Below are 16,271 nucleotides of genomic sequence, written 5' to 3'. Positions count from 1 at the left end.
GAAAAGGGAAAGTAAGGCAGTGCAAAAAAACTGAGAGGCAGGTCCGGATATTTGGAAGGTACAGCCCAGATCTGGGTCAGGATCCGTTCAGCAGTCTTATCACAGTTGGAAAGAAGCTGTTCCCAAATTTGGCCGTACGAGTCTTCAAGCTCCTGGGCCTTCTCCCGGAGGGAAGAGGGACAAAAAGTGATGAATAACCATGTGAATCCATCAACAGGTGAACCATGTACACTGGGCCACCTTCCACCAGCCTAGGTTCCAGAGGTCCAGGCTCAGGTGGGTTCAGTAACCCATGGACAACAGGCTTGAGGCAAGATATGTGGAAGGTAGCTGGGGAGGACAATGAAGTAGACTGCCTTGGTGATCCTAAGGGACAGTGGCATCTGGAGATGATAAGTTACTGGACTGATGTAGTTTGTGGGTGTTAGTGCACAGGGCAGATCTTGGGTGGACAGCCAGACATGGTCCACAGGCTGGAATAGTCTGGCTGGGCGCCACTGGCATTTTGCCTGGCAGCAGTAGACATAATTGGCGGCTAGGATAGCCGTCTTTACCCTGTTCCAAGCATTCTGGCAGCAGTGAACCAGGACCCTAGCGGATAGAACCAGGTCCATCATCTCAGCAGCGGACAGATGTCTGGGAAGCACAATGAAGTAGGCTGCCTTGGAGAACTGGTCTGCCGCTGTCACAACCTCCATAGCCCATCAAAAGGTAGCAAACCTGTGATAAAATCCATGACACTGTGGGATCACAGATTTTGAGGGACTGGAAGGGGCCATTGGAGCCCAGATGACCACTGGTCGGAGGAAATGGACTGGGCACATTGAGGTCAGACAGTAACAAAATGATATATATCTGTGATCATGGTAGGGCACCAGAACTAGCATCACAAAAAATCCAGAGTCCACTATGCACCTAGATGGCCAGAGAGGGGTGAGAAGTGGGCCCACTGGAGCCCCTCAGAACACACAGCAGCAGTTGTCCAGTGTGTAAGCTGGAGCAGCCTCATACTATAGGGCCTCGTGAATCTGCTTCTCAAGGTTCCAGATGATTGGGGCGAGAATCTATGAGGATGGAATGATGAGCTGACGGTCAATCTCCATTTCACTTGTGTTGGAAGGTTGTGACAAGGCACCTGCCTTAATGTTCCTGGAGCCAGATTGGTAGAGATTGGTGAAGTTGAATTGCTCAAAAAAGAGAGCCCAGTGTGCCTGATGTGGCCTGAGTTGGCAGGTCCATTGTAGGGATATGAGGTTGTCATGGTCGGTCCAGATCAGGAAGGGCTCAGTGGTTCCTATCGGCCATTGTCTCCACTCTTCCAAGACGCATTTAATGGCAAATAGCTCCTGTCTCCTACTCCATAATGGCGTTGTGTAGAGTTGAACTTGGGCAGTAAGAAAGCACAAGAGTGTGTCTTCCAGTGCGGTCCTCACTGGGAGAGGATGGCCCAAGCGCCCATATCAGATGTGTCTATCTCCATCACAAAAGGTCCAGAGGGGTTTAGATGGCAGAGAATGGGAGCAATGATGAAGCGACTCTTGAACTCCTCGAAAGCGTGGTCTGCAGTAGCAGACCAGGTTATCCCTGCGATAGGCGACTGGTGAGGGAGGTGAGAGAAGCAGTGATTGGCGGAGGTTTCTAATGAATCAGTGGAAGACGTTGGAGAAGCCTGAAAAGTGCTGTTTGAGGGAGCATGGTCCATGGTTATTCCTTGTGGTGAAAGGAAGGAATTAACTAGGGTGTGGAACTGGCATTTTTCTAACTTGCAGTACAATTGGTTTTTGTGGAGATGCTGAAGGACTGAATGAACATGACAGACATGCTCTTGGGGGATCCTGGGAAAACATGAAGATGTCATGGAGATAGATGAACATATACCCGTGTGGCACGTCTCAGAAGATCTTGTTAATGAAGACTTGGAGGATGGCTGGACTGTTAGAAAGTCTGAAAGACATTATTAAGTATTCATGGTGGACAGTGGTGTTATGAATGCCATCTTCCACTCATCCCCCTGATTGAAGCGACTCAGGTTGTATATGCTTCATAGACCTAGTTTGGTGAAGACCTGGGTCTTGCAGGGTGTTCTAAATGTGCTATCCATCAAAAGCAGAGGGTTACAGTTCTTAATGATGATTCCATTGAGTCCATGGTAGGCAAAGACTCCTATCTTTCCTCATGACAAGGAAGAGTCCTGCACGGCTGGAGACTTGGATAATTGAATGAAACCATGTTTCAGCAATGTAGTTATTCATGGCTTGTGTCTCAGGATGTGAGAGAGAACAGATAGCCTTGGGGAGGGGTGGTGCCCAGGAGAAGATTGATCATGTAGTTGTGTGGTCTGTGAGGCAGCAGGTGCTGGCTTTCCTTTTACTGAAAGCACTGTCTATCTCATGGTATTCCTGTGGGTTTGAGAGGTCAAGGATTTCCTCCATATCCTACTATGATTTGAAATGTGTTGGGATAGACTGTTTCTTGTCTAGAAACAGCATCATGCAGTATCGCAAGCGCTTGATTGTAGTTGGCCACTGATGGTATGTATACTGCATTCAGGATCACAGATGAGAACTCTCTCATTAAGTAGACTGGATAGCATTTGAGCATTAGGTGTTCCAAGTTGGGAGAACACAATTTCAATAAAACCGCCACATTGGAACACCATCATGAAATACACACCTCCACCTTTTGCCTTTTGCAAATCAGCAGTATGGACTATTCTGTAAATCGAGAAGCCTTCAGGTCTGATCACTGTATCTTGTGTTCGGAGGAAGCCACTTTTCAATCAAGCATAGAATAGAACTGGCTCTCATTTCTCTCTGATACAGCAATCTAGTTACTGGTAGTCAAGATTAAAACATTTAGATAATTAGTGCATTATCCTTTTCTGTATTACCTTTGAAGATGTTCATGACTATTTTGCCAGCCAAACTGAAGGACTTTATAATTCAACAACTGGTCACGAACATGTCAGAGCATTTTCAGGAACCTCAGATACTCAATAAATGTAATTTCATAAATATAGCACAAGTGCTCAACACACTGCTTTCAGGACCACCAAAAAACTAATTATGCAGATTCATACTGGTCTACTTCTGATTGCTTCTGAAGTTTCATGATGCTGATTTTATGAAACAAGAATATAACATCTTGCTCAAGAACCTTAACAAATTGCAACAACTTAGTAGTTGTCATTAAACATTTCACTCTAAGTTTCCTTGTGTAATAAAACCTGGTGGAGCCAGCCAGGTAAATTCTTTATAAATGAAGAAATTTAGAATCTGAGAAAATTACGCATTTCTAAAACTCAGATGTTCTCAAAACATTTCCTTGAGAAGTCTTCCTCTTTTGACTGATCTCTTTTGACTATCTGTCTGATCATCTTTAGTTGGGACCCTGGTTTTCAAAAGTAATTCTTTATCTGTGAAATGACGGTGGGTATTCTTTTCACCTAGTTTTAGCTAGGTGTTGGCTATTTCAATTTAGCTATTCTATAAAGAAAATAAAAGTGACTACACTTATAGAAACTTATCCAAGTTTTAAACAGTTCTATACCTGGAAATCCAGCTCCAGTCTGAGAGTAATACATGTGTAAAACTAGGGGTTGGTAATCTGTCTGACTCTGCAGCCTTAGACCCAAGATTTTTCAACAGTTACCACTCATCTGGCCACATGACAAACCATTCAGAAAGCATTGATCAGCAAAATCATGATTTTGGGCAGCAAGTGATTGTCACATGGAACAGGAGAAGAGTTTTCCATCATATGGGTCACTGTTTGGGGGTGTGATCAGAAGGCACAGCATCAAGTGATCAACATGGAATATATTTGTTTGGGTTTAAAATGGGAACATTGCAGGAACTCTGAGGTTTATACTGTACCTTATTCCATTGTGCTAGCTCCACCAACACATGGCATCAAGGCTAAGTTCTCCCAAAGAGCAATTGTGATGAATAATCCACTTCGATTTCAACAACTACTGAAGTCTGTAAGTTGAAAATAGAGGAGCAGTTACTCTCAAAAACTTTAGGGAAATCCAGAGAAAAGTGCATCTGTTACTTTTGATGCTAGTGTTCGAACTTAATTTTCTACCTTTGAGTCACGTAATAAGTCCATTGTTAGTGTATTCCATTGGTAATTCTAATATAGTGTTAATTGATTCATATGTGCAATCAGAGTTGTTTTTGCTTTCTGGAAGCTGGGTAATCTAAATGAGCTTTAAATAGAATTGTGAGCCTCAGGTGCCAGATACAGCTACAATGATTACCTTTTAAAGAACCATAATAGGGATATTGAAGGGAACATAATAGTACAAGGCTTTAGATATCATTAGTTGCTTATAATGAACTGAAACTACACTCAATGGCTACTTTGTTAGATACCTCCTCTGCCTAATAAAGTATGTTAATAGACTTCTGCTGTTGTAACCCATTCATTTCTATGTGCGATGTGTTGTGCGTTCAGAGATACTGCTCTGCACACCACTGTTGTAACACGTGATTATTTGAGTTACTGTCACCTTCCTGTCAGCTTGAACCAGTCCAGCCATTCTCCTCTGACTTCTCTCATTAACAAGGCATATTTGCTCGCAGAACTGCCACTCACTAGATTTTTTATTTTTGTTTTTCACACTGTTCTCTGTAAACTCTTGTGACCATTGTGAATGACAATCCAAAGAGATCAGCAGTTTCTGAGATACTCAAACCACCTCGTCCGGTTCCAACAATTATTCCGCAGTCAAAGTCACTTGGATCACACTTCTTCCCCATTCTGATGTGTGGCCTGAACAAGCACCGTCTTGATCATGTCTGCATGTACTTGTGCGTTGAGCTGATGGCACATTGTAGGCTGACTGGAATTTTTCATTAACGAATACGTGTACAGGTGTACCTACTAAAGTGGCCACTGAGCGTATATAAGTGGATGATAAGTTCAACTCATGCTCTCCTACTGTACATTCCACTCATTAGTCATAGAGTTACAGGCCCCTTCACCCACGGATTCCGCGCCACCTCCAAGCACCTGCTTGTGCTAATCCTACATTATTCCCACTTATATTCTCCACACATTCACATCCCCTCCCAGACTGTACAACTCACCTACCCAATGGGGTCAACCTACCAATCTGTATGTCTCTGGGATGTGGGAGGAACCCAGGGCACCGGGAGCAAATCCAGGCAGAAATGGAGAAAATGTGGAAACTTCACTCAGGCAGCACCTGAGATCATGTTTGAATCTCGGTTTCTGACCTTGAGAGACAGTAGCTATGCCAATTGCTATCCTCTTTCATTTTCACCTTACAGTTTTAGACCAAACTGAATTTATTGTATGCCAAGTGCCCTAATGACTTGAGTAAGTTATAGTCTTCAAGGACAATTGTCTAAAACTGGAAGGCATGAATAGATACATAAATGTGATATTCTTTCTGATGAGGCCCCTTCAGATTCTGGGAGCATGGCTGTAAAAATCACTAACAGCTAACAAATCAGTGCATCAGCGCATCAGCATTATTTAGAGGGATCTTCCGCTGAATTTTAGGAAAGCAATGTGCCTGTGGCCTGCAATGTCTGATTCTGGTCGTGGCAATTGGTAAAGTTGACCAGGAAATGGGGAAAAATATTTCTTTGTGGCCTGCTAGTGGGGATAAGAATGTGCAGGAAGTATGCCAAGATGTGTAGTTACTAGAAAAAGGGGGAGGTTGAGTCACATCTTAGAAGTTCCCTGGAACAAAACATTTTGTACTCAATTCAATTGGCAGAATTTAGCTGGAGGGGTTTCTAGCAGAATGATGCCCCCAGATCAGCATTAACTCCAATCGAGCACCGGGTCACACACCGCATCCACCAAAGATATGAGTGACTTTGAGTTTTTGTGCTAAACTACAAGAGATAGCATGAGTAACATCAGTAAGTTTGCAAATCTTTTGAAGACTTTTTTAAGCTCATCTTGTAAGGAAGTGCTTTCAAACTGTAATGATTCCATCCATTAAAAAATAGAGATTGAAATCAAAAATAAATCTTAATATATAATGTGGTAAAATATTGATATAAAGGGAAAAATGCAGATCTTCAACCAGTTTATTAACTGAGATTTGCAAAAAGTAAGTTTTATCAGTTGTTGTATTCATTATAACATAATGTTCCATAAAATTATCAGCTTCTTTAACATAGAAGAGGAAGAAGAAAGCCCTTAACTCCAAATGGAATCATCGGGATGCTGTCATGAGGGCGTTTCTTTAGCAGGCTTTCTTATTTTTACGAGGCCGAGTTGCTAGCTCGACGCTCAACCCAGCATGGATGGAAAGTGTGCAAGGGAGCCGGCTGGATTCGAACTCGGGAGCCTTCGCTCCAAAGTCTGGCGCTGATGCCACTACGCCACCAGCCGGCTTTCTTTAACATAATATTATAAATATAACTATCAAGTGTTTTTTAAAAATACATAAATAAATTATATATGTACCTACTCTAATTCATGTTTTAAATGCACACTGTAACACAATAAGAAAATATCAATATTTTTCAATTGGGCAGAAGGAAAATGTTTTGTGCTTGTGGCTGAGTGAAGAGAGTATGAAATGGTGTAAAGGTAGGCAGATACTGGAGAGCTGTTGCGACTTGGGAGGGAGAGAGCTAGTGTGAGGAGAATAGAAATAACAGGCTGAACGGGATTCATTAGCAAAAAGTCAAAATCAAGGGAAGTAGGGAATAAGTGGAGAGAAAGAAAAGAAGATGGCCTGAGCAAATAAGGAAAAATGAGCAGGATCAAAACTTGGGTTTCATGATCAACTTTTTTCATTGTGCCTAAGAATTTCAGCAAAGTTCACAACAACGTTGTCCGCCTGTCAACCCCATTTAGGCTTTACACCCCTTAAAAACACTTTCATTTACACAATACATTTATGTACATTCTGTGCATGGAAATATTTGGGGTAGTGAAGCTTAAGATGATGAATGGCATGTTGATCAGATTAGTTACCACAGCCTCTCCCAAAACTGCAATCTGTACCAGCTTGAAGGATAAACTCAGCAGATGCATGGGAGTGCAGCCAGTTCCGAGTGTACAGCGTACTGACTTAGGAACATATTATTTTTCAACATTATTGCTAGAACCCCTTGCCGATGAACTGTAGAAGATACCTCACCATACAAGCTGTGGTAATTCATTAAAGTGATTCATTACTACCTTCTGAATGGGGATGTACCCTAAGTCCTCTAGCCTTGCAATGGAGTGCTGTTCATCTGCATGAATGAATAAAAGAATACCAAACGGAGGTCCTGTTGAGATGGCTGCTCAGATATCACATTTTTTCTGACTCAACCTCACCAAAGTTCTGCATCTAACCCAATACTGAGTGCTTATTACTTTTTACCTAGCTTAGCCTAGCCAACCCAAACATCATTGTGAGTGTCCCAATCTTGGCTGTGCTGTTTACATGTAATAAGACTGGGTAATTTCTCTTAACTTCTGTGGTGCTGAGTCAATAGACCCAACCTCACCCGACCCAAGCAAGCCTATTTTTTTTAATATACTGCCCAACCAGGCTCATACATGAAAGGTTGTACTCAAGTGGTATTTCATATAGTCTCACACAGAAGCTGTATTCAGAATATGAATTGTTCCAGGAAAATAAGTTCCTTGAACAATAGTTTAATTGTGTAAAGCATTCAAATTCTTTAATCTTGTTTTATTGTATTGTAAATGTCTAATTAAAAAAGCACTGATATTAAGTGTAGTAAGTGTGGTATGAAGAAGGAAAAATGGGATTATACTACAGAACACTTTTTATTCAAAGAGAACATTAACTTGTTTTATGGGAATTCTGAAAAAGGATACTGTATTAAATTCTAACAAAGGGCTCCTTTCGGAATTTCTCACTCCTGTGTCATGAAACTGCATTCAAGTAATTTCTGATTTTATTTAAAATTTCACCATCTTTTTAAAAATTAAACCTGATATTTTGTCACTAATCAGAGTGAAATATTGAATAGTTATCTATTTGTTTGGCACTTCTCCTTTGAATGTATTTCATTGCTCAAAATGTCATTATGTTATATTTGAAGTAATAAATTGAACTTGAAAGTTGAGACCCCAGTGCTTTCAAATCTGTCAGTGCTGGTGTTTGCAAATTCTCTTCCTCCAAGTATTCTATTTCTATTGTCTTTATAAAGTCTCTTTTGATCTTAGCCTGCTCTGTTCCTCAAACACAAAGAATAAGAGACGAGGGTGTGTTGCCTCACTGATGCCAGGATCAGGGATGTCTTGGATTGTATCCATGGCATTCTCAAGGGTGAAGCTGAGCAGCCAAAAGTTTTGGTACTTATTGGCACCAATAATGTGGGTAGACAAGGTGAGGAGGTCCTAAAAAGAGATTTTAGGAAGCTAGGAGAAAGCTGAGAAACAGGTCCTCCAGGGTAGTAATTTATGGAGTGCTGCCTGTGGTACGTGCCAGTGAGGGAAAGAATAGGATGATTTGGCAGATGAATGTGTGGCTGAGGAACTAGTGCAGGGGGTAGGGGTTCCATTTTATGAATCATTGGGATCTCTTCTGGGGAAGTATGACCTGTGCAAAAGGGATGGATTACACCTGAACCCAATATCCTTGTGGGCAGGTTGGCTAGAGTTGTTTGGGTGGGTTTAAACTAATTTGACAGCTGGTTGGGACTGGAGCGATTATGCTAAATATGAGATAGCTGGTTTACAATCAGAGGCAATGTATAGTGAGACTCCTAGCAATAAGAGACTGATGATAGGGTAGAAATGCAGTCGACAGGATGAGTTGCAACGTAAAAGGCGGGCAAAATCAAAAAGGGTGAATACAGGACTAAAGGTGTTATATTTGAATGCACGCAGTATACAGAATAAGGTCGATGAACTTGAAGCACAGTTACAGATTGGAAAGTATGATGCTGTAGATATCACTGAATCATGGCTAAAAGAAGATAATAGCTGGGAGCTTCCTGTCCAAGGGCACACATCGTATCAAAAGACAGATAAGAAGGCAGATGGGGTGGCATGGCTATGTTGGATAAAAAAAATGAAATTAAATCATTAGGAAGAGGTGACATAGGATTGGAAGATGTTGAATCGTTGTGGATAGAGCTAAGGAACTGCAAGGGTAAAAAGACTCTGATGGGAGTTATATACAGACCCCCAAACAATAGTAAGGATTTTGTCTACAAGTTACAGTAGAGATAGAAAATGCATGCCAAAAGGGCAATGTTACAATAGTCATGAGGAATTTCAATATGCAGGTAGATTGGGAAAATCAGGTTGGTGCGGGATTTCAAGAGGGAGATTTTTAGAATGCCTACGAGATGGCTTTTTAGAGCAGCTCATGCTTGAGCCCACTGGGGATCAGCTATTCTGCATAGGGTGGTGTGCAATGAACTAGAATTGATTGGAGAGCTTAAGGTTAAAAAGAAAACCCTTAGGGTCAAGGGATCATGATATAATTGAATTCACCCTGAAATATGAGAAGGAGAATCTAATGTCATATGTGTCAATATTACAGTGGAGTAAAGGAAATTACAGAGGCACAAGAGAGGAGTTGGCCCGAGTTGATTGGAAAAGAACACTGGCAGGGTGATGGCAGAGCAGCAATGGCTGGAATTTCTGAAAGCAATTTGGAAGGCACAGAATACATATATCCCAAGGAGGAAGAAGTATTCTAAAGGCAAGATGACATAGAAACATAGAAACATAGAAAATAGGTGCAGGAGTAGGCCATTCGGCCCTTCGAGCCTGCACCGCCATTTATTATGATCATGGCTGATCATCCAACTCAGAACCCAGCCTTCCCTCCATACCCCCTGACCCCTGTAGCCACAAGGGCCATATCTAACTTCCTTTTAAACATAGCTAATGAACTGGCCTCAACAGTTTGCTGTGGCAGAGAATTCCACAGATTCACCACTCTCTGTGTGAAGAAGTTTTTCCTAACCTCGGTCCTAAAAGGCTTCCCCTCTATCCTCAAACTGTGACCCCTCGTTCTAGACCTCCCCAACATCGGGAACAATCTTCCCGCATCTAGCCTGTCCAATCCCTTTAGGATCTTATACGTTTCAATCAGATCCCCCCTCAATCTTCTAAATTCCAACGAGTACAAGCCCAGTTCATCCAGTCTTTCTTCATATGAAAGACCTGCCATCCCAGGAATCAATCTGGTGAACCTTCTTTGTACTCCCTCTATGGCAAGGATGTCTTTCCTCAGATTAGGGGACCAAAACTGCACACAATACTCCAGGTGTGGTCTCACCAAGGCCTTGTACAACTGCAGTAGTACCTCCCTACTCCTGTACTCGAATCCTCTCGCTATAAATGCCAGCATACCGTTCGCCTTTTTCACCGCCTGCTGTACCTGCATGCCCACTTTCAATGACTGGTGTATAATGACACCCAGGTCTCGTTGCACCTCCCCTTTTCCTAATCGGCCACCATTCAGATAATAATCTGTTTTCCTATTTTTGCCACCAAAGTGGATAACTTCACATTTATCATAGTCAAAGCCAACATAAAAGCCCAAAAGAGGGCATATAATAGAGTAAAGATTAGTGGGAAGTTAGAGGATCGGGAAGCTTTTAAAACCCAACAGAAGGCAACTAAAAAGTCATTAAGAAGGTAAAGATGGAATACAAAAATAAGCTAGCCAATAATGTTAAAGAGGATATGAAAAGTTTCTTCAGATACATAAAGTTTAAAAGGGAGACCGCTGGAAAATTATGCTGGAGAGGTAGTAATGGGGGACAGTATGGTGGAAGACCATAGCAGTAAGGTGTCAAGGGTCATGAAGTGTGTGAAGTTACCATCAAGAGGAAGAAGGTTTCTGGGAAACTGAAAGGTCTGGAAGAAGATAAATCACCTGGACCAGATGGTATTCACCCCAGAGTTCTGAAAGAAATGGCTGAAGAGATTGTGGAGGCATTAATAATGATCTCTCAATAACCTCTCAAGGGTTCTGGAAAGGTTCCGTAAGGCTGGAAAATTACAAACATCACTCCACTCTTCTAGAAGGAGAGAGGCAGGAAAAAGGAACCTATAATCAGAATCAGAATCAGGTTTATTATCACCAGGCTGTGACATGAAATTTGTTAACTTAGCAGCAGCAGTTCAATGCAATACAAAATCTAGCAGAGAGAGAGAAAAAATAAATAAAATAAGACATAATAAATAAACAAGTAAATCAGTTATGTATATTAAATAGATTATTTTAAAAATGTGCAAAAATAGAAATGTTGTATATTTTAAAAAGTGAGGTAGTGTCCAAAGCTTCAAAGTCCATTTAGGAATCGGATGGCAGAGGGGAAGAAGCTGTTCCTGAATCGCTGAGTGTGTGCCTTCAGGCTTCTGTATCTCCTACCTGATGGTAACAGTGAGAAAAGTGCATGCCCTGGGTGCTGGAGGTCAATTGATGTTGTGCACTTGGATTTTCAGAATGCCTTTGTCAAGGATCTTCATGAGGCTGCTTAACAAGCTATGAGTCCATGGTATCTCAGGAAAGATTCTAGTATGGATAAAGCAGTGGCTTATTGACAGGGAGCAAAGAGTGGGAATAAAGGGAACCTTTTCTGGTTGGCTGCCAGTGACTAGAGGTGTTCCATAGGTGTTGGGACCGATTCTTTTTATGTTATATGTCAATGATTTGTATGATGGAATTGATGGCTTTATTGCAAAGTTTGCAAATGATATGAAGATAAGTGGAGGGGCAGGTAGTTTTGAGGAAATAGAGAGGCTACAGAAGGACTTAGACAGAGGAGAATGGGCAAAGAAGTGGCAGATGGAATACAGTGTTGGCAAGTTTATGGTATGCACTTTGGTAGAAAAAATAAAAGTATTGACTATTTGCTAAGTGGAGAGGAAATACGCAGATCTGAGACGCAAAGAGATTTTGGAGTCCTTGTGCAGTATTCCCTAAAGGTTAATTTGCAGGTTAAGTCTGTGTTGAGGAAGGCAAATGAAATGAATGCTAACGTCGGAAGAGAATATAAAAGCAAGGATGTAATGTTGAGACTTTATAAAGCACTGGTGAGGCCTCACTTGGAGTATTGTGATCAGTTTTTGGCCCCTTATCTTAGAAAGGATGTGCTGAAGCTGGGGAGGGTTCAGCGAGGTTCACGAAAATGATTCCAGGTTTGAACGGCATTTGAGCATTTGATGGCTCATTGAAACCTACCGAATGGTGAAAGGCCTTGATAGAGTGGATGTGGAGAGGATATTTCTTATGGTGTGAGTGTCTAAAACCAGAGGACGCAGCCTCAGAATAGAGGGGCATCCATTTAGAACGGACATAAGGAGGGATCTCTTTAGCCAGTGAGTGGTAAATCTCTGAAATTCCTTGCCACAGGTAGCTGTGGAGGCCAAGTCTTTATGTATATTTAAGGCAGAGGTTGATAGATTCTTGATTGGTCAGGGCATGAGGGGATATGGGGTGGAAGGCAGGAGATTGGGACTGAGAGGAAAAGTGGATCAGCCATGATGAAATGGTGGAGCAGACTCAATTGGCCAAATGGTCAAATTCTGCCCCTATATCTTATGGTCTTGTGCTCTATGCAGAAGTTTGGATATTTCAAATGTCAGTTAAAAAAAATAGCTTTAACCTTGCAGAATTCAAATTGCAAAATTTGCCTCTAGTTCTTTCTTTAAATAGCTCATTATACATCTCTGCATTTAGTTTTCCTTTCACATCTGGTGCTGCACTTTAACATTTCTATGCAACCTTTCCTTTCACTTAATTACTTTTAATGGCTGGAAGGATGGCCCCTTGCATTTCTGCTTCTTTGCACAGAAAATGTAAGATGTGGTATGTAAGAAAAAACTTGTTAATACCCATGTTTTTGTTTTCTTATTTGGGAAGCAGTATAGTCAGTAAATTTAGCCCCTTTATTTATTGTGCTCATGATTTGGGATTTAGATTACTCTGAGCTTAATATTCTGGGTTCCAAGTTCATAACATGTTTCTAAATTATTCTGAATCCACAACAGTAGGTTTGTCTTGAGTTCATTATTTCATGTAAAGCTCAGGGTGTGATTTTTTTTTGTCTCAAAGTTCAAGTTCAAAGTACATTTATTAACAAAATATGTATTCTGCATACAACCTTGAGATTCATCTTCTTGCAGGCAGCCACAAAACAAAGAAATGCAATGGAAACCATTAAAAAATGCAACACAACAAAGACCATCAAACAACCAATGTGTGAAAAATGAGCAAATCGTGCAAACAGTAAAAAAGTAAGCAAATAACACATGGGACATTAACCGTAGAGTCCCCTGAAAGTGAGTCTACAGCCACAGAGCCAGTGCAGTGCTGTGATGGGTACCAGTCGTTGCAGGCCACAGCTGCAGAGTCAGTTCAGCGCTGGAGCACCTTGATCAAGTCGTGCATATAGTTTAAAAAAGTAAACAAAGATACATGGAACATGAACTGCAGAGTCCCCAGACCTATTCTGCACTGAGACGAGTGAAGCCCTTCCAGGAGTCCAGTGGCTGCAGTGCAACAACTGCTCACGAACCTGGTGGTGCGGGACCCAAGACTGCTGCACCTCCCACCTGATGATAGTAGCAAGAAGAGAGGGAGACCAGTCAAACGTAGGCAGACGGCACTGAGCATCTTTACATTTTCCTCTCTCATCCTCGATGATTGAAATCTCACTCGATGCTTTAATCGGCACAGAGTAATGGAGCCAACCATGGGTTTATGTTCTGCCATCCAGCATCAATGCAGCATCCATACCCAGCAATGGTCACCCCGTCTGTACCTGCATTCTGGATAGTCTAGTTCGCCAGGTGCCCCAAGAGATTGCGGCATATTGTTTAGTCATCCAGAAAGTACATCCTTAAAAGAGAAATTACAGGGTGAAGAACAGCGATTGCAGTTCAGAAGAAGTATATCCAGAAGATGAGTATCTAGTGGTTTTGTGAGCTGTCTGCAGCGCAACACCATTGGTCATTGGTGTCATCTTGTCATCAATATATCAATATGTACACAATATATTAAGTAAATATTTAAAGCTCTACACCCAAATACTTTAATTAAAATGCTATCCTTATGCAGCTCTAGTTGGTCATATGTGTTACATTTGATTGGTTTCATTTAAAGTTTATCTTTGTGCATTAGTTAAGCGTGAAGCACTTTTGAGATCTGAGATTTTCACATCAGTAATATTACTGGAAAACCATGGTCACCAACGTCTGCATCGGATATGGTACCTAGACAGACAGAATACTGTTCTAGGTTTTGGCACTAATTGGTCCAGATTCATTTGTGCCTGTGTTGCAATTGTATGGTTTACTAATTGTGAATACACTTGTTCATTTTGCAGATGATATGGAGGCCATTCCAGTCAAGCAGTTTATAAAGCACATCAATGAACTGTATAACAATAATCAGCATGGATTTTCTGAAGAATTTGAGGTAAGCAACAATTGCAAAAGATGATAAAGTTTGGGGTGTGGATTCCTTGTCACCTCTGTGGTGATTGCTGAGTAAATTAGTTGGTCATTATATTTTGGAATTTGATTGTGTAATGTCATTTCAGTGGATCTGTAAAATGGAAATGATTGTCCAAAACTAGACAAAATATTCAAATCAATTAGCTTCCATCTTAATTTATTTAGCATTTCTAATAATTGAAAACTTCTTGCTTCATCTTAATCTATAACTGTTACACAGTAGCTGGTGGGATTAGTAAAATGATTAATCGTGCTATGAAGTTCCTGAAAATAAAACTGGCTCATTCCATATATGAGGACAATCGTTACTGAGTACAGTACAATATTATGAAATCTTAGATTTATTTTAAATGGGAAGCTCTATTATGGATCTGCATCAAAAGGCACTTTGGTGTTCCTTGCTGTCAACTGTCTGTGACTGCACAGTTTTTGCATTTCCTGCTTTAGGGCTGGAAAATACTGCACTGGTTTAAGCACAGCATATGCCTACATCTTGGAGCACTCTTATGAAGAACTGTTGCTGAAATTTGGATTGGAGTGCTGCTTGTTCTCCTGCATGTCATCCCTTTCAAGATTCAGAGAGCCTCATGATATCCACTTTCTGCATTCTACGATGTGATCTCTTCCAGCTGCTGTGCTTCATTGACTGTCGTGTATCTTGTAAAAACAAAATCCCATATTTTAATCTTTTCTAATCCATCCAATCCTGATGTTAATCCTTTGTAAGCTTTTCTATTTGGAAAGCAGAACAATCCAGCCCATAGATTGATTCATGGACAGGAGCAACTCCTGGTAAAGTTATCAGGAGTCATGCTGCAGAAAAGGGAATTTCTTCCCAAAGATCAAATTACTTTTCTTACCTAGGCTCAAATCAGCTGAGCCGGGCTCTGCTTGCCCTTGGCTGCTATCACCTCTAAGTACAGTGATCCTGACACCTTTTGATTTTTCTTTCTGCATTTGCTTAGCTGCATGCCTACGTACTAGTAAATGCTACTGATGCTGCTGTGAGGAACCTCTGCCTGCTTGTTGTCCATTAATATTGGCATAACATTAAAATATCCTTTCTGTTCCTAGTGTTTATAATATTTATTTCATTTGAATAGATGCTAAATGGTAACACTTATTCTGATTTATTTTTACTAGGAGATAGGAATTTAGAAATCAGAATGTCCCACAAAGTGAGAACTTTTTCAGAAGTGCTGCAAATTCGATTGTGTTCTGTAATGATATGAGATTGCAGAATCTCATTTCAGAAATGGAACAGCAAATGTAAAATACATTTTCCATGAATCATAAACACAATCCATGATGGGTCCTCAAAATGTGTTTCTAACTCTTCTATAAACAACCCACACTGTTATATAAGTGATTGTGGCTGAATTAGAGAGTAAAAGATTAAAAGGTGATGGAGCACAACAGTCATTTGGACTAATGAATTCATTTTTCATCATACATCTTGATATGTTTATTAAATGAAATTATTCCACAGTATGTTTAATGGTGTTACAAACAGCTGTGATTAATAGCAATGGCCTGCCAGATCATGAATAATAGATTTTGTCTGATTTGAATTAAATCTTCTGATCAAAAGCAATTCTCTTGGGACAAATGTTTGTCCTGAATACTGTCAACATGGTTAAAGGCTCTTATCAATGCTTAATCATTTAGCCAATGGTTTGTCAATGTCAGTAACTTTCTAACTGCACACATTTGCTTTACTTGCCCATAGCCAAATAATATGTCAATGGTGTATTTACTATATAAAAAATGTACTGTATGTGTGCAGTGCAGTCATATTTATAATGAAATTTGTATTGTAGCTAAGCCAATTA

At 40.8% G+C, this 16,271-nt stretch overlaps 1 protein-coding gene across 1 annotated transcript in view; it reads left to right on the top strand.

Annotated features, from left to right (window-relative positions):
* The window catches only part of LOC134356821 (receptor-type tyrosine-protein phosphatase gamma-like), a 699,039-nt gene that overhangs the window by 620,152 nt on the left and 62,616 nt on the right, over positions 1 to 16,271 (top strand). Inside the window, exon 15 of the mRNA XM_063067988.1 lies at positions 14,310 to 14,401. Within this exon, the coding sequence (XP_062924058.1) occupies positions 14,310 to 14,401 (92 nt within the window). The remainder of the gene's footprint in view (positions 1 to 14,309; positions 14,402 to 16,271) is intronic.

Source organism: Mobula hypostoma, chromosome 15 (assembly GCF_963921235.1).
Source record: "Mobula hypostoma chromosome 15, sMobHyp1.1, whole genome shotgun sequence".
NCBI classification, from domain to species: Eukaryota; Metazoa; Chordata; class Chondrichthyes; order Myliobatiformes; family Myliobatidae; genus Mobula; species Mobula hypostoma.
Note: the sequence above shows the minus strand (reverse complement) of the source record. Positions and strands in the feature narration are given on the sequence as shown.